Source organism: Chaetodon trifascialis, chromosome 6, assembly GCF_039877785.1.
Source record: "Chaetodon trifascialis isolate fChaTrf1 chromosome 6, fChaTrf1.hap1, whole genome shotgun sequence".
NCBI lineage: Eukaryota > Metazoa > Chordata > Actinopteri > Chaetodontiformes > Chaetodontidae > Chaetodon > Chaetodon trifascialis.
The window spans coordinates 5,316,127-5,338,059 of record NC_092061.1 but is presented as its reverse complement, the minus strand read 5'-3'; the positions used below and the strand labels follow the sequence as shown (position 1 = coordinate 5,338,059).

General features: G+C 44.1%; 1 protein-coding gene and 1 long non-coding RNA gene across 2 annotated transcripts; one reads left to right on the top strand and one right to left on the bottom strand.

The window, feature by feature from the left end:
• Positions 1-2,522: 2,522 nt before the first annotated feature.
• On the bottom strand, positions 2,523-10,869 carry nr2f1a (nuclear receptor subfamily 2, group F, member 1a). Its single transcript, XM_070963861.1, has 3 exons — positions 9,549-10,869; positions 7,630-8,157; positions 2,523-3,744 (listed from the first exon to the last, which is right to left on the bottom strand). The coding sequence occupies exons 1-3, from the start codon at positions 9,976-9,978 to the stop codon at positions 3,470-3,472; spliced, it is 1,233 nt and encodes a 410-aa protein (XP_070819962.1). The 5' UTR covers positions 9,979-10,869; the 3' UTR covers positions 2,523-3,469.
• A 1,997-nt stretch (positions 10,870-12,866) lies between these two features.
• On the top strand, positions 12,867-20,647 carry LOC139332141 (uncharacterized). Its single transcript, XR_011602280.1, has 2 exons — positions 12,867-13,004; positions 18,832-20,647. It is a non-coding gene; the product is annotated as an uncharacterized lncRNA (long non-coding RNA).
• Positions 20,648-21,933: the final 1,286 nt, after the last annotated feature.

The window sequence follows — 21,933 nt, the reverse complement described above, 5'->3', positions numbered from 1 at the left end:
CTCCTCTCTTGGTGCACTTTGCACTTTTTCCTTTCCCTTTATTTAATTCAATATAAGCACTATTAATGCTGTTATCGGAGGAGATGATAAGAAATTTAATGATAAACGTCTTGCCGAAGAATAATGAAAATATAACTGATATTTGACGCTTATTTGAAGTGTTGCATAATATGCTTGCCTCTGTCAAAGAGTCAAAAATGGTCCTCAGCCTAAATAGAAATATTACTTTTCCTAGAGTGTGTTTCTATTGCTTATACAGAAACGTTAATTAGGAACACATGCCACCATTTCATCTGTTTTTCAACTATTGCTTTATATAGCCTGTAGTGTAAAAATTGTATAACCGAATGCTCTCAGCAAGAGGATAAAAGATAGTTACTCTAGAGGGATTTAGAATACATTATGTGGAGACAACCAGCTGAAAGCTGCGTTTAATAACCTAGCAAACAATTTAGTCCAGAGCTACATAAAACAAAAACGACCTGGACTGTTGTGATGGCCACGATGAAGCAATATTCATTCTCTTTGAAAAACAAACATTTATTCTCACATGCAGCCTTTCTCATCGTCCAGGAAATGATCCCATGGATTATTTTTTTAAAAAAGGCAGACAAACAGGCTAAATAATTCCAGCGCTTCAGTAATTATCTGTTTTTTAAGGGTGCGTTTTAGAGGTTGTTGGTTATGTGTGTCTACTGTTAATTTTTGGGTTAAATTCAGTGTATTCTGCCTGCAGTATGAAGCAGAAAGGAAAGGCCCCAGCAGCTCATTATTCTGCAACTTTCACCTGAGCTGAAGCTCCGGGAGAATCACATCCACAATAAGGAAAGCACGATCCAACCTGAAGAAATATCACGTTTATGTTTGTACAGTAGCTTAGGCAACAACAAGGCGCCTGACAACTGACCCACAGCTACAGACAGGTCGATTGAGAGCTAATAGGTACAATATGCCTGAACAGACATTAATCATGAGAAAGAAAAGTGTGTCCCTGTGAGAGAGCATTTGAGGACAACCTAAAGCACAACCTATAGCATCATTCCAGCACGAGCGCGAACTAATTAATACCTTAATGCTGTAGCCTTTGAACGAGACAGCCAATACAAATAAATAAACCACTGGCAGAGATACCCCTCCCCCAGTCCTGTAAGGCAGATGACAAATATGGCGATATCAAATTCAGACATTGCAACGTGCTGCATGCAGTTCAGCTCCTGTCCGCCTGTCCCTCATCACTGCCAGTCAGCAGATGAAGATGTGGGCAATATGGCACACAAGCAACACGTCTGATGATGAAGAGGAGGGGAGAGTGGGGTGGGGTGGTGGTGGGGGGACTAACAGGCAAATGTAATAATTGTCACACCGAAACCCCATTTTCTTCTTCATAACGCCTTCCAATTTATCGCATTTTATCACTCTAGGTGTGAGTGTAACGCAGTAATGACAGCGAGTGCAGATCTGGGCCCATAACTGGGCGTCCTGTGTCATTTGTGGAGACAAAAAAGAGGGAAGGCGCACACAGAGACACACCAATGCAAGGACAGAAACTCTATGTAAGCCATCTAACACATTGAGGACTTATCGATGTACTCATTACACTCTGAATGTATCAGGCAAACCAAGGCCACATCTCTTTCTGTCTCCTCCACACACACACACACACACACACACACACACACACACACACACACACACACACACACACACACACACACACACACACACACACACACGCACGCACGTTTCCTCTCTCATTTGTCTCTGCACTGGCACCATAGTCTCTCTATCCCCCTCTCTCTCTCTCTTTCTTTCTTTCTCTCCCTCCCTCTCCTTCGTCCTCTCTATTCCCACACAATGCATCACACTCGGTGTTCCTATCGACTGGCTTACATGCTGTAAAATACATTTTCCAGATTGATCACGCATATCACAGCAGCTTTGCAGCGGGGCCTAACCCTTTTGCCAAATGACGCCCACATCAATATTGAGGCATGTACTATCAAGGCAGAGTTTTTAAGAACGGGGGAGAGGGGAATATTGTTTGGTTTGTGAAGAATCACCTTGATTAAGCCACAGGAGGTAGGATGGAGGTGGCTCTGTATGGTGCGCAGGCTTTCCTTGCTGTCTGGGAAAAATATTAAACATTAATGCGCTCACAGGCTGGCAGAGAGCTCACTGCTGTAGTTCCTCACGTATAGCCTCCCCTCCTTTGTGTTCGCATTGCCAGTTATGTCAGTGGGTCTGTTAAAATGTAAGGTTTGCACCCATAGTGTAATTACCGCTCTTAATCCCGTGTATCACCTCGTTTTCACTGGTAGGTGTAGTAGAGGCAAACAGTGTATTCACAATTATATGTTTCAGTAGAAGGAAATGAGGGATAGTGACTCAGAATCTGTAGGCTGCCCTTGCGCTTTTCTTATAGAAACCAGGAGCGCACAGAGACAACAGATACCCTCAGATGGCTTAAAAGAAGCCCGAGCATCTTGACATTTGCTTCCAGGAAAATGCTTGAGAATGAGACATCGTTGCCTATTTCTTTTTTTAATAGTACAGTCACCATCACACAACTTCATCAACCGACCCTTCTGCAAAAAGCTGCATCATGGAGTAAGCAAATTGAAGGCAACAACCAATAAAATTCAAGAAACAATGAAAATTTTCAAGACGAAACAAACAAAATGTATTTGAAATGATATATTAAAAGTGCTTTTGATTTTCATGTCTCTCCTCTTTGACTGATGATCGACTCCACACGCACTCATGGCCCGGGGAAAGGCGCCCCAGACGTCCTCTCAGTAAAAATGTCCTGGAGGTCAGTTTGCAGGTCCATCGTATCAATTGGGAAAAAAGTTCAACCATCAGTGGTGATATTGTCATAGCGATTAGACTGTTTCTTATTTGTCTAAATTTCTTTATTTTTCTGTTTTTAAATTCTCACTTCAATTTTAATTCTTGGAGAACATAGCTTCGACAACATATATCGCACTCATTATAAGAAGCAAAAGGTTATATCAAAAAATTATTAGTATAGAATCACAGAAACCCTGGTTTAGAACCAGAAAAAATACAAAACAGAGAGGTACATAGACACAGGACAATTCTTATAATTGCTTGGAAACATTATTTTCCCGCTAAGTCTTGATTCTTTTTTTCTTACTGCGCATATGATGTTTTTCATTTTATTTGTATTTTTTTTTTACAAAAAAAGGAAAATAAAGACTAGTATTTTACAAAATGAAGAGTATTGTTCTTGAAGATGAGGGTGGATTTACACAGGTGTAAAGTCCAGTTCCAATATTTTTCTGTACATAATGTATTCCATATCAGTCCCAGAAGACAGAAAAAAAGTAATGTCTTCCAAGTTTCTCAGAAAAGGTCCTATATATAGTCTTCTTGAAGGAGGATGGGGTGAGGGGTGCTGAATTTTGGTCCTTTTTTTTCCTCTCTTTTTTCCTCTTTCATATTAGGATCATTGGATGGACATGTAAGGCCAGTTGAAGCTGCTCCCGGATAATAGCATATCCCTGATGAGGGTTTCAATAGGAGTTTTACCTACCAAGCGGACGAAAAACAGCTGCTCGATTACCGACGATGAGACGGTGCGCAGAGAGGGCAGCCGCAGCAGGAGCTTCCCAAAGCGGCTGGGCTGGTTCGGGTACTGGCTCCTCACATACTCCTCCAGGGCGCACTGGGATTTCTCCTGTAGGCTCTCGATGTGAGCAGCGTCCGACAGGCCGCAAGCGTCTGCGAAACACACACGCACCAAAAACACTGTGGTTAGGCTCGTCATGTCTGTAAAACCCCAAGGTACAACATGCTGTGGGAAAAGTCCCCGAATGTGAGATTATACTGATGTGAAAATCCAACATTTCGAGGAAAGAGTCGAACAATAACTGTTGGCTGAAAATATATTCTTGAAATATTCTATTAATAAAACACGTCAGTATCTCGGGTCACCAAGCTCGCAGAGGAGCACACACGCCTCATATGAGCAGCGATATCAAACGCAGATATTACTTTTTCATTAGAGTTATTTGCAATTATGCAGCTCAAATTACATGGCTGACAAATTCGCTTAATATTTTCTGGACAAAATAGCAACACAAAGCCACATGGTCAATTCCAGCCTCACGTGGGCTTAGCTTTGGCAAGTGCACACCATGCCATACCCAATTTATGTCCTGCAAAAGCGCTCTGGTTATCATTCAGCATCAGCCTTTACGTGTTATTGACAAAGTGGAATGAACAAACACACTGCCCAAACATGCTACATCACACTGAGCGAGTGGCACTGTCATACAGAATAAACAAGGGGGCTTGCTGCTGGAGTAGGGGATGCACAACCCGGTGGAGGATATCTCCGGCTGCTCTTACAACAATCAACAAGAATATAGAACTAAATGTCATGAAAACGGTGTAACAGCGTGAGCATGCGGAGGAAGAGGTGATGGGGCAGTGGAGCACAGGCGAGAGGCAGGCTGCAGGCCTTAAGGTCGCTGCTCTTGATGTCTGGACTCTGGGGATTCAAGTATAAGGAAACATAAACGGCACTGATGAATCTGAAATTACACTGGATGTAATGTGACCTAATTACTCTGCAGTAAGCTGTTAAGTCATTTCGCCGCTCTTCTCTCCATAGACCACTCTTGGCCTGTTTTTCGATGGAGCCTATAGGACAGGCCGCTGGAAGCAATCAAATTTATTAGAGGAGGTGAAGTCAATAGTCACGCAGAAGCGGCATAAAATGTCAGAAAATGAGCCTGTGCAACAACGCAGGCGAGGCGTGTGTGTCGGTGCTCACTGGTGGCTTCTGCAGCCCTGCGCAGCCACGCTCCAGCATAGACAAAAGCGCAGAAGGCTTGTTAGTGTCGTACGATGGGTTAGCCTGTTATAAAGAGAACCGTTTTCCACACAACCCAAGCATGCGTGTTCTGCTGCTTATAAACTGCTGTAAACGCACGCAGCATAACCGCCGGCGTATATGGTCCCACATGGGGTCTCGGCTGTCCTCAAAAGATTCTGTATTGAGCTGTGCTTTTGTAGAAACTACACAAGAAAGACAGCTTTAGTTTTCGAGCACTGAACGCCGGACAGAGGCTTTTAAGCCCATTCGTGATTTCTCAGTGCTATAACTCACTATGGCCAGACACAATAACCTTATGAACCCGGGGGCAGCGCTGAGATCTCGGGGTGATTTACTGTGACCTCAGTCCGGCCGGTCAGAGCCCCATGTATGCAAATCCCCGTGGATTAACGCTGAGTGTCCCTTTTAAAATCTACAGCAATCAATAAGGTTGGATGAATTGCATTTTGGATTTTTTTTCCCCGTAAAATATAAATACTTGGCATGGCTGTTGCAATGCAGCGACATAAAGGAGTTCAAAGCATTGAATAGGCTGCAGTTGAATGTATGCGTCAAGAGAAAGCTGGTCAAAGACATCCCATAGTTCTCCATTAGGCCTGCCTGCAACCCTGCACCCCACTGCCTCAACAGACTGAGACATGGGAGCAGATAGCTTCCAGATTCGCAAACGACTATTTCTGTGGTAGGTTAGCAAAGGCACACAGTGAAGACAATGATCCTGAACTGTGGTGAAATAGTTTAGCCTGGCCACCATTATTTATGCATCTAATACTGACAAGTCTGGTGTTATTAAAGGCAAACAGTCCACGCTGGTCTTGGCAAAGTGCCACATGACTTGTTATAGCCAACACCAGTTGTAGCCTATCAACCTAACTAAATGATCTGTTAGAAAACATGCTGGATGTTAATGTGTGTATGAAGTTTCTGTGGGTAATCTGGGGTGAATTATAGAAACACCGTGCAATAGGAAAAATATGGTCAAATACGCCAGTGTACACGGTGAGGCGAATTTAACAGGATGTCACATTAGCTGAATACGGTGACTGAATCAAAACCCGTATTTATTTGTGCTGAAACGTGTGTTTACCTCCGTGTATGCCCTCAGAATTTGGCGTGTCAAATTAACCTATCTGCCAAACCCCAAAACTGAAAAGTGGTTATAATGACTCCTGAAACTAAAAATATTAAAATAAATAAATAAATAAAAAAATTCAGAAAGTGCTTTAACTGAATGTGGTAATGATGTCATGTTCGTCAAAAAAGGAAAACTGAATGATGAAGGTGGTTTGAAAGTTTGACATACAATCTCTGGGTTTGGTGCGAGAACTCAAACTTAGAGTTTGGATAATTTAGATCCTGATTAGAGAAAGTTTATTATTACTTAATATAGTGTGCATGACATTTTTAATATGGTATGGGCGAATTTATCAACAAATGTATGTAATGCAAAATAATATAAAATAATTAAAAACAGTAAAAGTAATATTCATGCAGTTGCACATCCTCGTGACGTTGAGCGAAAAATAAACAATGATTACTGAAATATGCTGGAAGACAAGTGTAACCACTCAGTATATAATGAAGTGATGACGCTTTCTAGGGATATTGAAAGTGGGAATTATTTCAATATATATCCAAATTTGAAAACCACAATAAAACTGAACATTTTATCACGAACGTGGCCAATTATAGGATATGTTCAACCCTCTTACAGAATTTTAGAACGGGCCAAATACGAGACAATGAGGTCAAAACTTTGAGGTAAGTTCAGCAGTAGTTTGGGGCCTGCGAGTGAGTTGAGACTTTGCCTTTCCTTCCCATCATCAGCAGACTCCTTGACACAACAGGCCTAATGGCACCAAGCGTACACAACCAACTCCAAAATAGCATCTAAATTACGCGCCGAGCGTAAATGAGGACCTCTAGGACCTTGCCCCAGTCAGCCATCAATTAAGCTATCAACAATGTAGGTTACTTTTGGAAATTGCTGCTGATGACTTTTCAAAGCGTGTGCGAGAAGAGAAACTATCCCCAATAACTAAGAAAATTAATAGGTCATCTTACTCAGCTCAGATTAATCTACAAACAGTCGGCAGAGCAGTGCTGCCCTGCGTCCTACAGAAGCGATGCACTGACATATGAGTCAACTTCCATCAGCTTTTTTTGATCTCAGTCTGCTAAGGATTATTTCCTGCCCCCCAAGACATGTGTTTGTGCACGCAAAGCGGGGATAAAAGCATGCACCAACACTCATAAATGCATCAGCTGTCATATATCACCCAGTGATAGACTGCATCGTCTTTACGCTCAATTATTTGACACCTGTTCCAAAATTTAAGGACGCGAAACTACGGTCTCGATCTCGGCTCAGACACGTTCAAAAAAAGTTAAAACTCGACAATTATAAAATATTTACATATGTGAGATTGCCAACTATGTCTAATTTAAAAAAGCACTGAGCTGAGTGTTACACTAAAAAACTTGATGCGCTCACTCAATCTGGATTTGTTTACACGTCTTATGCTGCGGCTACAACTGACATGGGAATGCATGTAAGTAGATATGGAGCAAGCTGTTGACAAAATAGCTTTTCCATCGGCAACACAAACATCTCGTAAACTCAGATTTGTGACCAGCCTGTACTTGACAGCCATATTCTTGATGCCACAGTGTTTCGCCCTGCGAGCCTCGCTCGCACTAACATTACTGCAACTAGGCCTCACTCCGTTATAGACATGTTCCTGTGTGACATGTCGGACACCCACCTGATGTAAAAAGCACGATGGCCTTGAGGCAGCTGTACTCTGCCGAGTCTACGTGCAGGGTCTTAAGCTTCTCCACTTGCTCCTGGAAGATCCGGATGTGATCCATGAAAGCCACGACTCGGTCCGCGGACATCGGGGAGGCGTGGAGGCCCGCCGCGGCGAGCAGAGGGGCCACATGCAGAGGCATGGAGCACTGGGCTGCGTTAAGCACAAACAACTCGCTCCACGTCAGCCTGAGAAGGGACACCTGGTCGGTGATCTGCAGGTCGGGAAAGAAAGGGATGTTTCTCGCCCACTCCACGGCGCTGAAGAGCAAACGAGCCGCCAGCTCGCAGATGTTCTCGATGCCCATGATATTGTTGGGCTGCATGCACTGGCTCCCGTACCGGGACGTCGGATAAGGCTCGGCCCGCAGCAATAACGAGATGTATCCGGACAGATAGCAGTGGCCATTCAGAGGGTCCCCGTTCGTCAGCGCGTACTGGCCTGGGTTGGGCTGGGTTGGAGGCATTCGTCCTCGCTGAACCGCTGACAAAAAGAAAGAGAAAAAGAGGAAATGTGCATCCAGGACTGATAAACATTGTTCACGAGTAGTGCAAGCGTCAAGCAAGTTGCAGCTAGTGTGTTTCTTCTCAGTAACACGGCATGCACTGAAATCTACATTCAGCACGCTTTTCAAAACGTATTGACCAGTGTGGGCTGTTTGTAAGACTATAATATTGCAGAGATTATTCTATCGACAACATAAACATCTCATCAAAACAGATGTGCTGTGTCCCTCAACCTTCACACTGTTTACATTTGTATTTAAAGATGCACGCTGCATGGGCTGCATGGAAAATGAACCACTTTTACACAGCAAAAACACACATTTTCTGCTATCCAAAAGTACATTTAAGGAAATTTACTATTCACAGTATTTCAGGGCGCAATTGCATATTACATGCAGTAGCCTACCTATATTACTTTCCCATTATATTTATGTGGGTTTTTATTTACATTCATAATGATTAATTGAGGCCAAACATATTATAAATATGATTGATAATTACAGGTAATTGTAATCGCATTTGCACTTTTTATCCACATGAAAAGGTAACATGGGAAAAAAAAGGAATTCAGCTACTGTTTAATATTAAAAAATAAATATTCATATAACTCAGTCGACATTATACGTAGCCTTCAAGTGTGGACTGCAAATAGTAGATTTACAGTGAGGGATGTTTGCATAAATTGGATAAAATACGACATGGAGAGGAAAGTTATACGGCCTGTAATGCACCAGGCAAAACAATGAGCCATGAACAACTTCAGCGGCATTATTCAGTGTGTCTGAGCTGTCTAGTCAGCATATGGAGCCAGAGAGAGACGTGGGTTTGTAGTGTGTTCATTTTACATTCACACACACATCTTGCAAACCACCACTGTACAATTATAAATTAGTAAGCTGCACATACTTATGGAAGGGACTATTAGCCGTGCACACTGCACAAACACACTCTCCGACACACACAGACTACACACAAGCACACAGACAGACACACAGACACACACACATACACACAGTCCCTCTTCTGCTCTAAAACCTATACGTAAGACGGGTCTGATGGACCGAATGCCTTTGCTTGATAACAGTACAATTTAGACTGCAAGAAAAGCCAAATAAAATGGTCAGCTTGACGAGCCGCTTTGTTCGGGCGACCTGCATTCACAAGCACATTTGCTGTGGCTGCACTGGCCTTTTTGCCCTCTCTCACATAGGCAGAGAGACTAATCATTCATGCAAACATCCCTAAAAACATGGATGGAGACTGCAGTATGCCCAGCCATATAGCCTGTGACCTTAATGCAACATGGCAGCCCTGCTCGCCTGCTAGAAGGATGAGTAATAATGAGTGGGCTTTAAAATATATATTCACCTTCCCGCCGCATTCCCACTTTTAAACACTTCTTCAGCCGGCAGTATTGGCACTGATTTCGGTGGTGCTGGTCAATGGGACAGTTCCTATTGGCACGACATGAGTATGTTAAGTTCCTCCGTACACTCCTCTTGAAGAAACTTTTGCATCCCTCGCAGGTGAACTGGCCATAGTGTTTGCCGCTCGATTTGTCTCCGCAAACCACACATTCAATATGCTGCTGACTCTGTCCAGAATTTTGACTCCCCTTGTCCCCGGCGGTCCCTGGTGTGGACGGGGGTCCCGGCTGGCTGGGGGTCTGCGGAGTGTGCGGCGCCGCCGACGCCGCCTGCTGCTCCCTCGCCGGCTGCGCTGCTGGGTTGGGGCCGCTCGGAGGTCCTCCGGCCACGTCTTCCTGCGGATCTCGCCAGACGCTAACTACCATTGCCATATCTCGGCCCCGGAAAGTGCTATAAAGCGAAATGATCGCCGGTGTTTATGGTGCGTAGAGGAGGAAAAAAGGAGATCTCAAAAGACAGGGCAGTGCAAAGTCAAATCGGAGCACGCAATCTCATATGGGGTAAGAAGGGGAGTAGAACGCGATCAATACATTCAAAATACAGGAGGGCGATTGAATAGGCACCCGATCAGGATATGCAAGTATCGGGAGGCCAGTTCCAAGGTAAATTGCAGTCAGCCATTCAGGAATCCCTAATCTTGTAGGAAAACCCGAGTCCAGACGTAACAAATTGCAGTTTGATATAAAATAGCCACAAAGGAAAGGCAGGAGCGATTCACATGGACGCAGGAACGAGTAAAAAAAAAAAAAACCTTTTGCTGGAAAGACACGCGATCCAAAGTGCTGCGGAGATAAATTCCTTTCTCTTTTCTTCCCCTTGCTCCTTTACACTCCCGTCTTCGCCGTACAGGAGGGGAGGAAAAACTGAAGAGCTGGATTTTTACATCTATATTCTTAAATAAACCTCATCATCTCGCCCAGCAGCGAAAGAAAACCGCGTCGCCGAATGAAGTGCCCATGTATAGTTTCACCTCTCTCCAGCAGGAGGAATGGAGATACGAAGAGAAAAGATAAAAAAAGAAGACCAACAGCAACAACTAATAGAATATGCAAGAAGAAGGAGAGACCCAAAAATGAATGCGCTTAAACGAGAGGACCAGCAGAGCAATGTTTCCGAAACGGGGGATCTGCGCGAATGTCTGTATATAGTGAACTTTGACACTACTATTGAAACTGACACGTTTCTATGGAGATCGCTGCGCCTTATATGGTGCTCATGTCAAGGAGCCAAGAGAGGGGCTGCTGGAGACTGATAATCAAAGGCGACTGACTGGCCAGAGCCCTGCATAGAGGAGGAGGAGAGGAGGAGAGGGGGGAGATAGGGAGAGAGAGAAAATGGGAGGCTAAGGTTATAGCCAAGCCCTCTCTTTCTCTCTATTGGTTAGAGTCCCCCTCCGTTCATTCACTGCAAAAAATGTCCATCCCGATAAGTCATTTGGGTCTCGTGTTCAAATCTTAAAATGTTATTTTCTGGTGAAAACACGGTAGAAAAAAATGCAAGTGCGGTTTACAGAATTCCACTTGTTTACAACCCGAGTCCGAGTCGATTTGAAGAATTTGAAGGAGTAAATAGCCTGAAATGAGGCAGAGTAAACAGGGAGATTTCTCTAGAAATCAACAGCCGATGTAACGCAATATACAGTGATTGGTCGAGTGGTGTTGGAAACAAGTGGAAACATCTCGCCCCGACGCAAGATTCAGTCTCCTGTTCTGCTAAATCCAAGATTTCCAGACTCAACACTGAACTGACTGATGGATGGATATTTTTTGCAGTGTTGCCATCTACGACTGGAGGGGCTGGGGGGCTCTGACAGGCACAATTTACATTGAGCTCGCCCCGCGCTGCTATTTACTTTGAAACCTGATTAGTATGGGCCGTCTATTGTCACCAAAAAGAGGAAGAAACCCTGAATAGAATAGCAGAAAAAGCGGGGTAAAGGCAAGGGGGCACAAAGCTTTTACGCACGACAAATAAACCAAAAACTGTGCGCAGCGGAGAAAGGGGGACTCTGGCTCAGAAATTCCCCAAAGTTTCAAAATGGTTTGTCCTGGACTGGTGTCTTTATCGTAAAATTAACGGATGTCATTATTGGTTTGAAGCGGATTTATATTTTCACACGTTGTTTTGTCTTTGGCATGCGCATTGCGGTACACCCTCGTCTCTAATCGGCACAGTCTCGCTGATTAAAACTTACAATTTAGTTAAAACGAGCTTATAACGGGAGGAAAATGTCAATGGGAAGAATGATGCATAAAAGACAGTGTGTTACACAAACGGGATGCCGTGCCAGCGGCCGAAAATCTCTAAAATTAGACGGAGCAATAAGCAATATTCAATAATTACCGAGGTCCTATAGTCTCCACAATCACTGAGCTGGTGTCACATTATGTCTTAATAATGACAGTAATTCAAAATCATGTGAAGTTGCTGGGAATTTGCATGGGGATTCCGGCTTTTTCGTATCAGGGTTCTGCAGGCTTACCACCTCTCCCACTCAAAAATGTCTGGATCGCGCTGCCATCTAGCGTACATTGTACAATTACAACCTCATATTAATGCATGCACAAGTCATCATACATGAATTTTTAAAACTTTAAAGTTTATTTCTAAATTAAAACAAGCCCCAATTTCGCGTGCTGCTTTCCCTCGTCTTTTTTGACTTTATGAAAAGTGCCGTGTTTTGATGTTAAGGTTGCATCACGGAGGCAAAACTTTCAGAGAGCAACAATAAATATAAGTTACATCACAACAAAATAAAAACAATCCAAAAAGCAAAGGAGCATTTTGATTGCATGTGATTTATATGGAACACGAAGTCCAAATGGTGTGCGTAAATCGTCTCCAAGAACATGCTAATACACCATGTTGGAAAAAGAATAACCATCCATAATACGTCAAATCATTATTTAATAAAAACAGACAAAGTGGTTTTATACAGATCTTTAAGCACACAGAGATATTAGCGGATATAATGGAGCGTAAATATGCAAGTGCCCCCTTTGGAAACGCATAGGAGGGATGGGTTGTTTTTTAAGTATTCAACAAGAGCTCTCTCTCCCGTCCCTGTGTCGGACACTCCACTGAAACTCCCCGGCCATATCTCCAGCTCTTTGAAAAGGTGAAACCAATAAGATTAAATCGGACAAAGAATTTTTTTCTGTAAGTGTATCATTAAGATTTAACTCCACAGATTGGAAAGGGGCTCCGCAGGAGAAGAGCAGGGTAGAGGGAGAGGGACAGCGAATGGGAGCAGGGTAGGGGCTCTAATAGAAAGCTGGGAAACGGCGAGAGAAAAAGGAGAAAGTGGACAGCAGGACATTGAAGGAAGAAGCACCAGCGGCGGCGGTTCCCAGTCGAGGAGCAGCTTTCCACCTGGATCAAACCAGCCACCGATACGGTAAGTAATGTTTATTTCTCACTTGTCTTACGCTCCACACGTACAGCGCTGAACTCAAGGCTAAATTCTCTGTCACGGCACATGACCGTTAAACTTGGAGCCCTGCAGCCGACACGGGCAGTGCCGGAGTCACAACTTTTCAACTAGTCGCATCTTTTCTCCACATCATTGCCGATTACCGAGACTCGTTTCTCCGTTTTCCAGCTGTCCTCACTGATCTCTGCATCAGACAGCAGTAACGTTATTACAGGGCTGGTTGCAGCACCGCTGGACATGGGAGATTTTTTTTCCACGTCCCGTGCACCTCACCTGCAAGGCTATTTGTTGTCTGAACCCATAATGAAAAGATCGATAGCTGGCTGTTTGTCTCGGCGATAGTGTCACCGGATTAAAAGGCTGATCAGGGAGACCAGCCGCTGCCCATCTTTTACACAGTTTTCCAAGCGCCAGTTTAGCCACTATACCGCCAGATGCAAATAGATTGGCGCAAAATCTCACGCACCCGTAAGAACACATTATGTGTTACAGGAGGCTGCAGTGAGGAAATGCAAGATGACATGCAATGCGATTTATCAAAGCAGCATTATTGATGCAAAGGGACTGTAATGAAAACTGATTTAAAATAAATTAGAACAATGTAGACCAGGTGAACTTATTCCACGACAAACTGCACGCCAGTCAGCTTTGTAGAAAAAAACCTTACATAATAACACTCAACTGAATCCTCCTCTGGGTGCATAAGGTTAATGCTAATTAATAATTTTCCATGAGCTCCTATTTTCAGCATTCTACCTTTTCTTATTTGAATAGCAAAATTTATAGTCTGTTAAATCATTGAAAACATGTAAAGAATTAAGATAATCACAATATTATTCTGGTGGTGGGTGCATTTGTGCATTAGCAGCCGTTCACATGTGCTGTAATCTTACTGCTTTGCTATGCAACAGATAATTAGTGATCTTGGAATATTTAAATGCAATCTGGCTTTTTCTATTTTAATCAAAATTGATTAATACTCGAATGAATTGTCTGTGATTGTTTTAATTTCGCTTGTATGATAGTTTTGTCAAAGGACCTCATTAGTTGAACGTTTAAGGGGATGGAAAGCAACAGTTAAGACAAATCTGAGAGGATCAATAACTTGATGCCCTTTTTACACAGATGCAGTAGGACGCTGTAAGGCTCGAGAAACGCAGCTTCAATACAGCTGAAACCAACGAGCAGCACAATCATTTGGGAAAACACTGAGGTCATAAGTGCAAGGCCCCCCAATAAAACAACAGACTACAGACTGCAAGAGCGCGTTTTAGAGCATTTAAAACGATGCAAACGGATGTAGAGATTCACAAATCGTCGAGGGTCTGTTTATTATCGATTGTGTGTGATCACATCAGGGTTATAACCGCAGCATATAGCCAGAGAGACACTGTATGGGCTTAGAGGCTGATTCGCTTTTGCAGGGGGCCTCTGCTCACACAGCAGAGTGCACACACTGTGTTTCTGGACGCCGGGCAGGAGGGCCACATACAGCTGATCCCTGACACTCCAACGCCTGCCTGCAAATTTAAAATAATGCAAAACAAATAAAGCCATAAGCACCTTTATCAGAGGGACCATGAGCATCGTCACACATCTCCATGCAGGGTCCTGGCTGCTGGAGTAACAGAGTAATAGTCAGATGGAGGCTGTGTGGCAATGAGATGCAGCTCCAAACCTCCAAAATAACTTTACACTTGTTGGACTGCGCTTCTGTGCAGCATGGAGAAGTTTGTCATTTTCATTAATAATGGAGGCACTGAGGGTTTAGGAAGTAAACAAGCACGCGCTGCTGACACTGGTGTTACACGGTGTCACCTGTTATTTAGAGGAGACGCTAATTTGCAGATTATTTTCTATTGTTTTCCACATTTTCCGAGTATCTGAACTCAGGAACACTGGGGCAATGTGTTTCACGTTAGGCATCAAAACAAAAGCAAGAGGTAGATGTTTGCCATCTTACAGGAAAAATGTCATTTTGACAAATTATGACAGCACAGACCTACATTTAGTCCCCTGTCTGTCTTTCAGCGACATGTTTTGAGCCTGATTTGTTTTTGCAAATGTGCTCCTGGATTAGTTGCTTTCTACAGGCAAGCAGTAACCCTGCAGTGGCACAGTGATTTATGCTTTTCTAGCCGGCCATCAGGGGCGAATTAAATTGTATTCATTAAGGTGAAATCATCAAACCTGAAATGACATCACAGCCTTCGACCTGTTTGATGCAGCAATGATTTTGACCTGGTTTAATAAGTGAGAATCTAGTTGCTTCAGTCAAGTTAGTGTAACTTTTCTCAACACCTCTGCAGGCTGTAAAAAATGGCACTTTGGGAAAAAAAGAGGCTGATTTTCACTGTGCGCACTGCGATGAACACAGAACAAACACCGACACTGTCATATTTCTGCAAATCCTAATTTAAAAAAAAAATCCTAACTCACTCTCATGTTTGAATTGGGGCTTTTGTCGCTTTGAGTGGTTGTGTGTGGAAAAGGGAGGAGGGGGTAAAGGGTGTGTGCGCGCGTGTGTGTGTGTGTGCGTGGTTGGGGGGCGGGGGGGAGGGGGGAGGGGGGCTTCTTTTTGTCCAAATCTGATCCCCAAATTATTCTGGGGGCTCAGATTGGTGTGAAAGGGACGAGAAGGTCACTTGAAATCGCCTTTTATCCGCTGGCTTTTTTTTTCTATGGATCAGCAACTTTCAATAGACATAATCTAATCGCTCTTAATGGAAAGGCCATTCGTGAGAAATAGTGGAAATATCGTTGAGCCTATAGGCTACAGCTATTTAAGACCGGAGCATTTAACAGGCAACAAGAGTTCACAAAACAGCATGGGTATTAATTATTACCGGACACTGAAAACCGGCTTCTCAAAACAGGGAAAGTTTGCAGATCAGTTTAAAACCGACATGCAAATAACAGTGTGTGTATCCAGGCTAACTGTGTGTGTGTGTGTGTGTGTGTGTGTGTGTGTGTGTGTGTGTGTGTGTGTGTGTGTGTGTGTGTGTGTGTGTGTGTGTGTGTTATAAAAGCTCTGATAATTTCTGTTATTTCATTATATTATTTTTAAAGTTATCTTTTAGCCCTAAAAGTACTTCACTGTATAACTGCACTACCCTCCAGTGTGAATCATCCTCCTTTGTGTGTAGATATGATTGTTTATTTCCTCATTATTTTTAATATGGCCTCGGGTCTCCAGAGATTTCAGATCCCTCAGTTTCACACGTGATGAATGAAAGTCTCTTTCCAGGCTTTTTGCATCCCAGACTATAATTGAGGACAATAACTGCAATGACTTTCCCAATTAGGCTTGAGGTTGGAGTTAAGTTAGAGGGACTGTCAGTTTAAGCTATGGGCAATGGCTTTATTGCTCACTAACCATCATTTCTTTAGAGCCTATGTGCTAATTACTTTGGACGGTCCCAGAGACGGAGATTATAAATCCATTAGCACCCAAACCCTCGTGGTTGCACAGTGCAAACACTGTAATTTTGTAGTACACCAAAAAACCAAACTTTAAGTACCAGAAGCTAGATGAAGGGAAACAGATTTTCGACAGCGTGCGCACTTCTTAGGGATCCACTGTGAGAGGAAGCCATGGCGTGTATCAATCAGCGGCCAAGCCAAAACACACAGAGTAAACTAAGCAGAACAGAAAATGAACCGACGGGCCAAAACGTCTCATCAGAGGGGCTCTGACTGTCAGGGGCCGGTGGTCGACTGTAAAAACGACCTGTTTGTGTTCCTGTCAGCTTAATGCAGCACTGCAATCACAAATGAACAACATCATTTTTATATTGTGGGTTCTATTTTTACGCAAGTTTGGGAAATCATTTATTCTTATTCCCCATGTGCGCGTGGAATATCCAGGGAGAGAGGCAGCCTTAAGGAATAAAGCGAATTAAAATAAGATTTAATACCTGTTTGACTGCGTTTAAAGGAGGCGATACAAAAGCCGGGACCCAAACGGGGGTGCGCGGAGGCATCTCACCCTTTAAGTAATTTATTTCAGGGAAACCGGAGGGCAAAGGTGGAATTCTTGAGAAATTCAACAAGGATAAGGCAGCTTTAGGAATTCTGCACGCAGATTACCTTTCATCCCATCCTCACATTATCCGACAACACACAGTAGAAATATAGCTCAGCGACAAAAGAGCGAGATTACCCTCCGACACACAAGGAGTGCAAAACAATTTTTTAAGAAGTATTGCGATTATTAAGGGCGCGAACGAGCAGAGAGAGAAAGGGAGTGAAGAGGAGGAGGAGAGAAAGGGGGTGGGGGGTCACCACAGTAGAGGAGTGATTCCCTGTGTGATTTGAAAGGGGGAGACTTAACAAAAAAGATGACAGAGCTCACCGGTCGTAGAGTCCTGTCACTGTCGGAGTGGATGATGGATTCATCTGAACAGTTTACTCATTTTCCTATGAATATTTATGTAAATTCACATTAAACACAATATAAAACTCAGCAAATCTGATGCAGGATAGGACAGTTTAAAATCAGCTCTGTCTGTTGGAAACTTGCAGAGTTTGGTTGCAGTGGTTGCAGACACTGGGTCAAAGTTTGCACCCCTTATGGTTCAACTTTTGGGTTGCAACTAAATGAGTGGCTTCACATCAGCGTTGCATTATTTTTCCCCTCATTTTTCCCCACCAAAACCAACACACAGCAGGGGCTTAATTAGAAATGTAGTGTAGCTGAACCATCAGCAAGCTGGAGCTGAGAAAGACTGAGCAGACTGTTGCAGTCTAGTTTACATCAGTACAGAGAAAACAGAAAATCACTTCCCCACAAACTCTCAGAGGCAGTTTGAGTGAAAAATATTTATTTATGTTAAGCAACCTTGAAAATATTTTGTGCCATAAATGAGCGCATATAGGGGCATAAAGCTGGGATCAAAGTGGTACATTAAATTCAACTCTCCTAAACAACTATGAAATATTATTTCTTCTAAAATATAACTCAGATTAGCCAACACAGTGATTGTGAGAAATATATATATTTTCAACATTGCATACATTTCTAATTGATAGCACTATTAAAAATAATGAAACCACAAGAAACCCTTCTGTCCCTCACACCCACCCACACACACACACACACACACACACACACACACACACACACGCACACACACGCACGCACGCACGCACGGACAAAAACCTCTTGAGATTTTGTGTATTTTCATTTGAAGGGTGTGTGTCTGGTGTTTGCATGTGTGAGCACATGTGTGTCAAAAGACAGTGAAGTGAAGGTGTGAAGGTGGCCTGTGTTTAGTGTCCAGACCTGGCAGATTGTGACCTTATCAATGTGAAACTCTTAAGATAAATTATTCATAGCACCTGTTTGATGTCTCTGGCCAAAGAATGACAAAGGTGTAAGATTTGAGATGCATCTCAAAGCCAGGGATATCAGCTGCTGTGCTACCTGTCTCTTTTTTTCAGAGCAGAAAATGAGGGATAGGCTGCATTTTAAACAACTAAATCAACAATTTCTTTCCTAACGGGCGGCGCAGGGGATGCTAACCTTGCATATACGTGAATACAACTAAACTGTACCTCAGTTTACCATTTTCAGTGTGCAAGGTGTGGCCTCTCTGCAGCCCTCATCTTAATGTCAGGTGACTCACAGGTGTCCAGTGATTATGTCGGCCACTGAAGCGGCCCACCCGCACGGTCGCTGCCTGCTTTCTGCCCACCTTAATTTGAAACTTGAAGCAGAGCGTTTGTGTGAGTGATTCGCCGGAGCTAACCTTGCCCTTTCTAACTGAGTTTGTGTTGTGTGTCCTCGCAGGCAGAGAGCAACATGGTGGCCAGGCGTTCGGAGACCCAGCGGGACGTGTCAGTGTGGTGCAAGGACTGACACTGGGATGAGATGTAATTTATGGCCAGTGCTGTTTGATTATAGGACAGTGACGGCGACGCCACCACTAAGTACGAGTGTTGGGATCACTTGACAGGGCAGCCCTGCACTGACAAGCTCATTGTGCTTAATCACACATGTGGTGAATATGACATTAACGGTAAATTAACAGTCAGTCTCAGATTTTAAGAGGCTCCCCCCTCTGAATTTTCCTGCTCGGTTCAGATTTAGTTTTCTCTTTTAGTGCGTTACTGGAGTGTGTGTTTATCAAGTACTACTCCAAGCTTTTCTACTCAGAAATGAATCCAAGCATCCTGGAGCTCAAATGATTTGTGTTGGAAAAAGACCATAATATGCTTTTTGGGAAACTGGCAGCTGATCTTTTCATAGCTAGAGGTCAACATAACACTCAGTATTAATAAAACAAATAAGACTGGGATGGATATTAATGATGATATATACAGCTGTCCTGCGCATGAGCTTGAAATATGTGTGAGCGTGCTGAAGGAGAGACACTCTCACACATGTTTGTGTTTACTTGTCTGTGTGTGTGTGTGTGTGTGATAGCCGAGTCTGCTTCCCTCAGATGTTCCCTTTGACCTTTGACCCCACAGCTGAGGTCAAGCCCTGACAAATGAGATGGTCGAGTTCTGGCCAGAACTGCAAACATTCCACAACAATCTTGTGTCCTCCTCCTCCCCTCTCTCCTCATATCCGTCATTCCTCACCCCTTCGCCCCGCTCAGCGTGTCTCTTCCACGACTTCGGCAGAGAAAGTTCTCGTTGCAAACAAACACGTTTTATCGCATTTGCTGTGGGAATCTTAAAGCACGCACCCTTCAGATTAAGAATTACAACACGGGTTGAAACCAGGATCCTCCTGGTTCAGAGAAGGAGAGGAAACGGAGGAGATCTTGGAGGAGAGGCTGTGTTAAAGATTTGGATATTGCAACCCTGCACTTTGAAAGCACACTGTGTGTTTGGAAAGCTTGTCAGTGATGTCAAGGATGAGAAATGTTGCAGTGTGGTTTTTTACACACGCTGCTGGCTCTAGCATTTCCGGCAACATTTCTCACTCTGCCTCCCTCACACCATCCGCTCTGCTGCAATATCCCCACATTTTTCCATCCTTTCACTTCTTCCCTCCCTCCCTTCCTCCCTCCCTCCTCGCCTTCTCTCCGCTCTCTGACCACTCTTACCCTTCCTCTCTGCTGCACCACCCTGCCCAATCTCAGCCTCTCCCTCCTTTCTCTCTCCTCCCAGCACATTCACTCACCCCCTCCTCTTTTTCCTCCACCCACTATTTTCTCAGATTTTCTAACATGCCGTTCCACAGAGTGCTACCACCTGTGTCTTTAGGGAGAAAAGGAGGGCTATTGGTATTCCTCTTCGGGAAGCTGGTTAAGGTAAGTGGCACCCTCTATTACAATGACACGGCAAATAATGGTTCTGCTTGTTGTGTTTCTGTATTACCTTTTTTTCTTGGAATGACCCCGGCTTCCTAAGCATCACCACCCTCCGTCAGAGCTCCAGCTACAAGTCACTGCTGTAAAAACACACACAGTCACTATCGATGAACGTCAGCAGAGCAGCCACGGTGCCACAAAAGGAGCCTGGAGACCAACAAAGCCAGCTGATACAGTAACACTGAGTGGATCATGCTTTTGAATTTGCTTTCATAATGATGTAATATTACTAAAAGGCAATGCAACACAGCAAAGATCTTAATAAAAACACATCAATCTCGATATGCACGTATGTGTTTTTTGTTTTTTTTGTCTCTTCACTCCCAGTTGAATTGTGATACCATTTGATGTTGGCTGTTATGTGATTCATCTGAGGGTACAGCTGCTTCACATGGATCTTGGCCTGGACTGGACTGTTTCCTCGCCGGGCAGCGGATCACATGACTCAATCACATGGATAGATCTGAGCTCTAATTGGCCGCACACTGGCGCATCACTGTGGCAAATCTGGGTGCATGTATACAGCTCTCTGCTTTGAATAGTAAAATGGTGGGCTGTGTTTTGCCTTCCAAGGCAAGAGGGCAGTGAGTTCCTTACACGTCTGTGGGTGGGGACTCCTTGATCAAGGGCTGTTGCTATGATGATCTACACTGCAAAAGAATATGGCATCACCAGGACAATGCACGTAACGCTGCAACTGAAATGAAACCACGCAGGGAAGTTGTGCAGCTGGAATGGTAAGAAAAGAAATTTCAACACACAGGCAGATTAGTGCAGGGCTCTGGCTCTTCCTGATTCCTCTCTCTTTTTCCCGTCACCTCACAGCCCCCGTTTCTCCCTCCGTCCTCTCACATCCAAGCTATGTCCACGCATTAATGACCAGTTGGCTGTTTGTATGTTCAGCGGAAATAAATAATAAAGCTCTCCTATCACTGCCATCACCACCAGCCATCAACTCGGTGGGGTTAAAGCAGACAGCGAGCGACAGGCAACATGGAAAATATGTGTAGGCGTATGTGTGTAATCATGGCCATGTCCATGGTGCAGTTCAGCCGATTGTGTTTACGTCCTTTTCCTCCTCCTCCTGCTCTGTATGTCCACAGGCAGCTCAAGGATGTAAAGGAAGGGCTCAGAGCCACTTGATTCCCTGCCACCACCCACCGTTACCCCAGTGTTACCGGAGCGTGGATGTCTGCCCCTGTCCCCCACAGCCTCAGTCCTGCTCTCCCCCACCCCTCCTCAACCAACACGCACCCACCAACCCCAGCCCCCCGACCCCCAATCCCTCCACCTCCCTGCCTCGCTCCCTGATTCAGTGTGTAAAAGCGCCCCCTGAATGATGGATTACTGTGTCACCGCAGCCAGCGAAGGATTAATTTGTTTCATTGATTTCTCTTTAGGCAGAATGCCAGCGTCTGCCGCTTCCCACCTTTTCCCCAAGACTCGCAGCTGTAATAGACGGTAATGGCCTAAGACAAATCAACCCGTTTCTTGTAAAAATAGCACCAAATAACCCTCCCCACCCTCCAGCCTGCACTCTGCTTGGGAGCACATCGGGGAGTGGTGGT

Coding starts and splice junctions, on each gene's coding strand:
- nr2f1a (XM_070963861.1), bottom strand. CDS start 9,978: ATGGCAATGGTAGTTAGCGTCTGGCGAGATCCGCAGGAAGACGTGGCC. Junction 8,158..9,548: donor AGTGGGAATGCGGCGGGAAG/GTGAATATATAT, acceptor TCTTTTTGTCAG/CGGTTCAGCGAGGACGAATG. Junction 3,745..7,629: donor CATCGTGCTTTTTACATCAG/GTGGGTGTCCGA, acceptor TGTGTTTCGCAG/ACGCTTGCGGCCTGTCGGAC.